Source organism: Trachemys scripta, chromosome 10 (genome assembly GCF_013100865.1).
Source record: "Trachemys scripta elegans isolate TJP31775 chromosome 10, CAS_Tse_1.0, whole genome shotgun sequence".
Classification (NCBI taxonomy): Eukaryota; Metazoa; Chordata; order Testudines; family Emydidae; genus Trachemys; species Trachemys scripta.
Genome location: NC_048307.1, coordinates 13,657,215 through 13,667,116, shown reverse-complemented (window position 1 = coordinate 13,667,116; position 9,902 = coordinate 13,657,215). Strand labels below are relative to the sequence as shown.

Below are 9,902 nucleotides of genomic sequence, written 5' to 3'. Positions count from 1 at the left end.
AGTGTTAGTTTGCTGTTATTCCACACTTTTGGTCAGTTGTCCAAATGCAGTGGCTGCCTTTCCAATCCAAGAATTAAGCTCATCATCTAGAGATAAGTTATCTGATACAGATGATTCCAGATAGCATAACTTGTGCACAACTTTTAGCAAGGTGCTAGCTATTAAAACTTCTGGTACTGTCCACGCAACTTGTGCCATAATCATGGTCTTCTTTGAACTGATGGTTAGTCTGAATTCATTACAAGTGTAAAGCTATTACAAAGTTGCCACAGTTCCTCTGCACTTTGTGCAACAAGCAGTGCATTGTTGGCAACAAGAAGTTCTCTTAGCATCAGGTATTTAACTTTGCTTTTTTGGTCTTGGATGTACAATATTTAAGAGTTTTTCATCTGATCGCCTATGGAGATGTACACCCTTGGCACTAGATGAAAAAGCATGACAAAGCAGCAGAGAGAAGAATATACCAAAGACTGTTGGTGGCAAAATACATCCCTATTTAATAACACTGGTTTTCAAAGCTGTCACATTGATCAGCATCATACTGTACTGTTGGCCTCATGTCATCATGGAAGGACTGAATCAGATTGAGAAGGATTTGGGGGCAAACAGTTCTCTCTAGCAACTGGGAGAAGCCCTTTCTGCTGGCCAGGTCTGATCTATGAAGGCCATGTAGAGCAGTCTTGATACTTTTCTTGCAGTTGCCTTAGTGCAAAAACTACCTCAATAGTTGATCTACAAGCATGGAAGCCGCACTGAGTCTCTAGATATACACATTCAGAAAGAACTTGCTGTTTTTTGAGAATGCCTTGTGAGTAACACAAAGGAGATGCGTCTGACGAAGTGGGTATTCACCCACGAAAGCTTATGCTCCAATACATCTGTTAGTCTATAAGGTGCCACAGGACTCTTTGTTGCTTTTTACAGATCCAGACTAACACGGCTACCCCACTGATACAAAGGAGATGGTTCCTCTGTGGATATATAGGGTTCTAAATATCAAAATCAGGAAACACAGAGAATTCCTTGACTTTTTTATACATTTTTTCCATGGAATAAAGACACCAATTAAAGATCTCTTTTGGACGGCACTGCCCTGTCATCCCAAATATGAAAGACCTGATCATGAGAGGCACAGAGCAGTTCAAAGGGAAAATGAGTGTGCTCAGAGCCTATAGACTACAAAAGGTGAAGGTGAAGGAGAGCACGTAGAATGGGGCCATGAACCAAGAGGAAGTAGTAGGTTCCCTAAAGGTCAGATGAGTCTGAGAAGGGGATGATGTCAGGGAGTGTGGATATCCTCCTTCCCACACAAGAATAGCCCAGGACATATAGGAGAAGTTAGTGAGATAAACAGGAGCAATCAGCATTTCCTTGTTCTCCAGGGCAGGATTCCCTGGTGTCCTTTACTCTACATCAGCACTAGCAGAAGCAGAGGATAAGCTACAACCATAAGGGAACTCATTCATAGTGTGTTTAAAGAATCAAAATAGCAACGGACTGTGACGGGTTGGATCACAGAAACCCCCTTGGGAGCTGCCACCTGATGTGCAAAAGACTACCTCTGCTCCTGTTTTCCCTGCCAGCTCAGGACTCCAGCACCCTGTCTTGCTGAGCCAGACACTCCCGTCTGCTGCAGCACAGACCCAGGGTCTGAATCACTTGTCCCAAAGCTGCAAGTTTACCTGAAAACTGCTCACAGAAGTGTGCTTGTCTCTAGCACTCAGATGCCCAACTCCCAATGGGGTCTAAACCCAGATAAGTCCGTTTTACCCCGCATAAAGCTTATGCAGGGCAAACTCATAAATTGTTCGCCCTCTATAACACTGATAGAGAGATATGCACAGTTGTTTGCTCCTCCAGGTATTAATACATACTCTGAGTAAATTACTAAATAAAAAGTGATTTTATTAAATACAGAAAGTAGGATTTAAGTGGTTCCAAGTAGTTACAGAGAGAACAAAGTAAGTCACCAAGCAAAATAAAATAAAATGCGCAAATCTATGCCTAATCAAACTGAATACAGATAATCTCACCCTCAGAGATGCTTCAGTAAGTTTTTTCTCAGACTGGACACCTTCCAGGCCTGGGCACAATTCTTTCCCCTGGTACAGTTCTTGTTGCAGCTCAGGTGGTAGCTAGGGGATTCTTCATGATGGCTCCTCTCCCTCCTTTGTTCTCTTCCACCCCTTTATATATCTTTTGCATAAGGCGGGAACCCTTTGTCCCTCTGGGTTTCCACCCCACCTCACTGGAAAAGCACCAGGTTAAAGATGGATTCCAGTTCAGGTGACATGATCACATGTCACTGCAAGACTTCATTACTCACTTGCCAGCACACACATATACAGGAAGACTCACAGGTAAACCCAGCCATCTGCAGACAATGGGAGTCATCAAGATTCCAAACCATCATTAATGGCCCACACTTTACATAATTACAATAGGCCCCCAGAGTTATATTTTATATTTCTAGTTTTAGATACAAGAGTGGTACATTTATACAAATCAGATGATCACACCCAGTAGATTATAAGCTTTGTAATGATACCTTACAAGAGACCTTTTGCATGAAGCATATCCCAGTTATGTTATATTCACTTTTTACCATATTTTTCTAAAACTATCCCAGTTACATTATATTCACTTATTATCATGTTTTTATAAAACCATATAGACTGCACAACGTCACACAGATCACTTGAAAAGCTTGTCCACTGAAGAGCAAAATACCCGTGAAGGGGAATGAGCCTTCTCAGGTTCATGTGAAAGGGGAGCCCAATGGGGCCTCTAAGGCCTACGGGGCACTGGTGCCTTGATGAGCATTCTAATCCCTGTGGGTGTGGAGGCTGGAGATGTCAGGGTGCTGAAGAATCTGTTACAGCTCATGGTGGATCGAAGGGAGGAAGGGAATCTTCACTCCCCACGACCCTCTGCATGGTTACACTTACAAGAAACACAACCCTTTGAAAGTATGGACATTCATATTCAGAGATCGAGACAGCTCAGTTACCCTAACTCTCCTGCCATCTTCCCCTGGACCACTTTAGTTATGCCATGGGCTACAAATCACCATTTGCCCATTTCGAAACATGATTTTCCATGATGATCTCAGAGTGGTAGACTCCACAGCCATGTTTAAAAATATCATGGAAGGGCTGTGAGCCAGCTGTGCTTGGCGGGCGGGGGAGGCGAAGGGCAGCCTAAGGGAAGGTGTGAGGAGCAGGGCCAGTGGAACTATGACTAAGAAGATCTGAAAGCAAATTCTTGGAGCTATACTCCGGTAGGTAAGTACTATTGCTCCCATTTGATGGATGGCTAAATGAAGCATTTAGAGGTGTAAATGCTTTGCCCAACATCCATCAAACTAACAAATCAGTTGCAGAGTTCAGGAAATCCAATTCTCAATGGGAATTTTGCCTGAATAAGGACAGCAGGATGTGCCCCAGAAAGTATATCCTGTTCATATTGTGCTTGCAGTGTCAAAAAAACAACAACATACTTTAGGTATTCTTTACAAACGGATAATGCCCAATTCCCAGCATGAGTTCAATAAGCTTTACTTCATTGAGATTTACTGTAAGACTTATCTGCCCTTGCCTGCATTTGATAGAAATGTGGTGGACGGTCTACCAAAGATTATGTTCCACACTCCACACACAGAGTGAGGAATTTTCAAGGTACAGGTTGCTATATGGCAGCACGGCATTAAAAATGTTCTGTGCAAATGCTGTTTCCAATTCTGCAAGGCAGTCCATGTGGATGGACCACTGCACCCACACCAAGCTCTGCTGAAGTCAATAAGGTTTTGCAGGAGCACAAAGGCAAACTTGCATTGAGCAGCTTGCAGGATCAGGGCATATATAGCCTTGCACTTTTCAGAGTCATTTACCACCTTTGAAAACAAAGTTTTCCAGTGTGGCGATGTTTTAAAAGCAGAGATATATGTTTAATGCAAGCACAAGGCACTGCAGGAGCGCTGCCAGTTTTTCTGCCACCCTGGGCGGCGGAAGGTCCCGCCCCAAAATGCCGCCCCCCACAGAGGCAGCGGAAGGTCCTGCCGCCAAAATACCGCCACGGTCGCCGCCCCCCAAATTGTAGCGCCCTAGGCGACTGCCTAGGTTGCCTAATGGGTTGTGCCGGCCCTGAGGCACTGTAATATATCTTAATGGCTTAACAGTCTTATAATGAGGGTTCAGAGTGTGATGCATTTGTAGCACACATTACATGTCAAAATAAGTAAATAGATACAGCTTTTATGTGTTCCTGTGTAAAGATAGCAAGTGGCGGATATCAGTGTTTTAGCTTATTACTTTTCAGTATGACAAGGAGCCTTCAGCCAATATCAAGGCCTTGTTGTGCAACACCAGTAAGAGACAGACCCCGCCCCAAAGACAAGATAAATGAAGTATGATTATCCCCACTTTACAGATGGATAACTGAGGCAAAGAGAGATTAAAGACCCAGATCCGCCAAGGTATTTAAACTAACTCCTAATTTCAATGGCTCTAGGTGTCTAAATGCCTTGGGGGACGCTGGGCCAAAGTGACTTGTCCAAGGACATGCATGAAATCTGTGGCAGAGCCATGAGCAGAAACCAAATCTTCCGAGTCTCAATCCTATCCTTCCTCTCTAATTTATCTTATTAGAAACTCTTGGTCAGTTTTCAGAATCTCTCCTGGATGGAGGACAATATTGGTAACCTAATCTCCTTTTCCATTAAGCTATGTTGTAAGCATGTGCGGCTAATGTAACCAGAGGGATGTATTATTACACTGCAGCACCTTTGAACATTGCTACAGCCCAGAGGATCCAGATTCAAAGTAAAGATTATTCATCTGTTCCTTAGGAGGAACAGAAGCAGAGCTTTACATGTTGACCTTGGTATAGAGGGGTGAAGTGGGGAGGGAAGGCAAAGAAGCAGATTTGCTTTAGAAAATGCTCTCTCCCCTCCAGACAATGACATAGCAGAATTCATGTTCCTGAGTCTAGGCAGCCAGACTGTACTAATACTTTGCAATGCTATTAGCATAGATTCCCCCTCTCTCCCCCCAAAAAACCTTTGAGAAACAGACGCCCTCTCCTTGCCCCAGTTGGAGCTGCAGTAGAAGGGGGGAGGGAAGGGTGGGAGGGGAGGGAAGAAAGAAAAGCTTGTGGTTGAGGCTTTCCTGTTACTATCATTGTAACGTTTATTTAGCCAATCTCTTAACTATGACGTCTGGATTCATGGCATGCTCATAATATTTAACACACCCACTGAAGGCTGGAGCTACAGCGCTCCTAGTCGAACCAGTCTAAAGCAGTCAGTGTAGCTGAAAGGGGTTTTCGCTCTGCACCTGCCAAAGATCTTCTCTCTCTCTATTTTCTCTCTCTCCCTATGTTTCTCTGCCTCTCCCTTTCTCTCTCTTTCTCTCTCAAGGCAGATCTGTTTGACCCAGCCGAGATCAAAGACGGCACCTCCCTCGCTAAGAAGAACCGCTACTGATTTGTGCTAGTTTCTTTCCTCGAATCTCTCTCCTTTTTCGTGCCATATTTAAGCTTTACGTTGCAGTAGTGCCATCAGACAGTTTTGCAAAAAAAAAAAAAAAAAAAACAACCAACAACCCCGGAACCCCAGCTTGGATCCAGCAACCACCCTGATTTGATCCTAGTTGAATATTTCTCTCTCCCAAGCACTGGATGCGATGGATGAAGAATCTGGAAACTGAGAAAATCATTTTCCAGCCAATGTTTTTAAACAGTCTCGCGGAGGAGAGAGAGAGAGAGAGTGTGTGTGTGTCTCACTGCTGCATCACTGGTCAATTTCAAAGGATGGGCAGAAGCGTTTCCAGCACATCTGACTATTATGGATGATTTTTGCTTCTCCTGACAGCCTTTTATTTGTAATAGGTTTTATTATTATTATTGCCCCCTCCCCTTATTGTCTTTTTTTCTGACCCAATCAAAGCTTCAGATGTTGGGGTCTCTTCAATAATCCCTTTGCTTTCCCGTTGTGATCCCTGTAATAATAAACAAAAGAAAAGATAAGAAAAAATGGGACAGATGGGTTTATAAATTGAACGGCTTTATTGATTTTTAAAGACTTGCTTTTGTTGTTGTTGTTGTTGTTTTTGCTCAGTACTTGATGAGACTCAGACGCGAGGACCGACTGCTTTGAGAATATTTATTTCGAACAGCCGATGGAGATAACTTTATCCACTTGATTGTTGGCGTTTGTTCTCCCTCCGCTCAGAAACCAACAAACACGCTTTTTCTGTGAAAGAGCTCCTTTAAATATTCAAATTACCCCCCCCCCCCTGATCATTTCCTAGGAGGACCCTTGACCATGAAGATGATTTTAGTCCGAAAATTCAGGGTGCTGATCCTGATGGTGTTTCTGATCGCTTGCACGATGCATATCATGATCGATCTGTTACCAAAGCTGGAGAAGCGAGCTGCGAGGACCGAGGGCCAGGCGGGCTGCTCATGTTCTCACCCCCCGGGCGAGGAGGCTCAGGGCTGGGGGAAGCAGCGGACTAAGGGCGGCTCGGATCCGGACTGGCCTAACAAGCACACGCTGCGGATCCTGCAGGATTTCAGCAGCGATCCCAGCTCCAACCTCACCTCCCACTCGCTGGAGAAGACCTCGGAGAAAGCCGAAGCTTTTAAGAGGCTGGAACAAAATGGCATAAGCCGGGATCTGGGGCATAAGCCGCTCATCCAAGATGGGAGTCTAAACGCCCAGCCCGTGGGGATGGGGTACTCCAAACTCGCGGCTCTCTTCGAGCAGCCCCTCTACAAAATCGCCCCCCCGGAGCTGGCCGAGGAGGATGTCTTGTTTAACGTCAATAGCGACATCCGATTTAACCCGAAAGCGGCCGAGAACCAGGACTGGTGAGTAGAGCGGGGCTGGGGCTGGGGGGACTCGACGCGGTGGGTCCCCAGCGGGCTGTCATTGAAAGCAAAGGGGATGTAAAGCCAGCGGCTTCACTGGGCGCAGGATCAGGCCCCGAGGCTAGCAACAGCAAGGCTAAAGTCTCAGCATTGTATGCAGCGCTGCAGAGCATGGTTTCTCCCCAGCAGCAGAGTATTGGGGTTAGGTTCATGTGGCATTACCCTGAGACTGGGGATGGTATGATCCTGCCTTGGGTTGGTGAGAGGTAACTTCTCACTTTGCTCAGAGTAAAGCTACGGATGCAACAGCCCCTGGTGTGGCAACTGGATCTGGGCTCTTCCTTTCAATTACAATACCTTAAAAATATACTGGGTGTGTGAAGGAAACAGAGTCATTGCTTCTTGCACACAGGGTTTGAAATGGCAATGCAGTTCGCTTACATTCCAGGGTCAAAAAGCTCTGCCTGGATGCAAAATTAGAAGTGACAAAAGTAGCTGATGTGTATGTTAAGACTACTGAGTACTTTAAAAAAAACCAATAGACCACATTTCTTACACATAATTTAAGAAGCACCATCATTTCTTATTAAAACCCTGAGGAGGGTAGAAATAGCATTATAAGTAGAAAACGGAGACTATTTGCGGTGTTAGGTTGTAGGTTTCAAACTATGTCAAAGCCAGTAGCTGGAAATAAAATTAATAGTTGTTTTGTGTCTGTAAAGAAATATAGGTTTTAACAGGTCACTTACAAGACTGGAGTAGCAGCTATTTCAGATTAAATGAAAGCTTCAGAGATATAATTCAAGTGTCACAAATGGGATAAGAAAATAACATGTTTAAAGCAGGCTGGTTACCCCCCCCCCCTCCCCAAAATTAACAAAATAAAGAACACAAGACAGAGCAGTAAAATATTAACTTCTCTCGGAAGCAGAGAGATTGACTTCAAAGGTCATAAAACTGTCCATAATATACAGATATAAACGGGATTTCAACCTTCAGGATCTGACTTGTGACACAACATTTTCTGCTCTGAATTATTTTTTGACATTCTAAAGCCCAGTGCTTCTGTCTTTAACTTTTAATGCATTTGGTTTCATCTATAAATTCTCTGCCCCACTGATATATAAGAAATGCTAAGAAACTTGAATGGCTGAACAATCAAAAGGCATGTCTCTAATACAACAGCACCCTCTTTCAAACACAGTGACTCTGTAATGTTTAAACAGCTTTATTGTGCCAGGCAAAAGCTCTGACAAGCACTGGGGCAACCAGCCTGGATTTGAATCTTTAACAATATAGTGTACATGTTTTCATTTTCAACCTCAAGTTTATATGAATCACAAAGGCCCTCAATGTATCATAATTAAAATCAAAATTAAAGCACACTAGCTTAGCAAACTTCCAATTTCTCTGGAAAATCTCTGTCACCAGCATATGACAATAATGTATGGAATATACTCTAGAGATGGCTAAAGGTACAATTGACCCCTTCAATCAAGACATGTGATAGCAATGTGATCTCCAATATAACTACTGCTCTGCTTGTTATTGCTCCCACGGTTTAAATAATTAAAAACAAATCTAGCAGTTAACATTAATTCATAACATTCTTTGCTATGACAATAGCTTAAAGCTAAGCAAGCTTTCTTGCAGACATGGGAAATAGAATTTGCATTTAGGAAGTAGTCAAAAGTCATTTCACTTTCTTTGATCCCCTTGGAATAATAAGATCAAAAAAGGAATATGAAGTATAATATCTGAATGTAACAAGGCAATTATCAAATAATTTCAGGACATGTTCATTGTTAAATAAAGATTTGGGATAACCTTTATATTTTTGTCTCAAACTTGTTCAAGTTGTTTTCAACAACTCTACAATAAATAAAAACAACACTGGGTTGGTTTTTTTTAACATTGAACCCTGAATTAAAAAATAAAATATACTGCATCTACCTCGAATTCAACCAACACTCTTTTGGAGTTTTAGAACAGTGCAATATAACACCAAGTCTGATCTAATGTCTGTTGGAGTCAATGGGCGCTTTGCCACTGACTTTAATGGTCTTTGGATCAAGCACTAATAATTTAGGTCACAACTCTGCTCTCATTGAGGTCAATGGCAAAGCTCCCAATGGCTTCACTGGAAGTGGAAGCAGGCCTTTAATCCACGTCAGGGACAAATTGAAACCCTTCTCTCACATCTATGTTGTTTGCTTTTCACATCATTGCATTTTGAAGCCCTCTTTTAAGTTGCTTTGTGGAGAACCGGCAGATAAAAAATAATAATACTTCTCTCTCTCTCCTTTTTTTGTGATAGGCAAAATGAAGGTAATGAAGATGAAGAATTTTTACCCACCGCAGAAACATCTGTAGATTCCTACCCAAACTGGTTAAAATTCCACATTGGTATTAATCGATATGAGCTGTATTCCAAACACAATCCTGCAATTGAAGCTTTGCTACAAGACCTGGTCTCCCAGAAGATAACCAGTGTTGGTAGGTTCAGATACATATATTTTTTTATGACTATTTACGTATTCAAGACCTCATTGTTGTTTTAATATTAATGAGTATTTTCCATTACTTATACTTGATGTTCCTAAAACATTGCTTCCTGGATACATTAGTCTGCACTTATTTTCCTTGTTAAATATAAAAGAGGCTTCATAAATATATCTTGCCAGTTCTGTGTGCATGAATATTTGAGAAGCCGTTTGTATTGCTGTGGATGCTAGCAAGATTCTAGCTGCAAAGCATATTAGACCAGATTCATCCCTGAGGTAAACCTATTGACTACCGAGGTACAGTTACCACACGGTTGAATACTGCTCATTCAACTGTAAAAAAACAAGTTGAATTTTTCAAAAGTCTGATTTTTTTTTTATTTGAATTTTCTCAACAAAGAGTTTGGTGTTTAAAAAATATCCTGAGGGGGTGGGTGGGTGGGACGAAGAGCAACATCTTCACCTGCAGAAGGTGTTTAAAGAATGAAGCAACAAAGCGCAGTGTCTCTATAGCTCTTGCCAATCTGC

General features: G+C 42.6%; 1 protein-coding gene across 1 annotated transcript in view; it reads left to right on the top strand.

Annotated features, from left to right (window-relative positions):
- The first annotated feature begins 5,262 nt into the window (after window positions 1-5,262).
- The window catches only part of FAM20C (FAM20C golgi associated secretory pathway kinase), an 81,949-nt gene continuing 77,309 nt past the window's right edge, over window positions 5,263-9,902 (top strand). Inside the window, exons 1-2 of the mRNA XM_034783266.1 lie at window positions 5,263-6,870; window positions 9,188-9,366. Of these exons, the coding sequence (XP_034639157.1) occupies window positions 6,323-6,870; window positions 9,188-9,366 (727 nt within the window). The 5' untranslated portion in view covers window positions 5,263-6,322. The remainder of the gene's footprint in view (window positions 6,871-9,187; window positions 9,367-9,902) is intronic.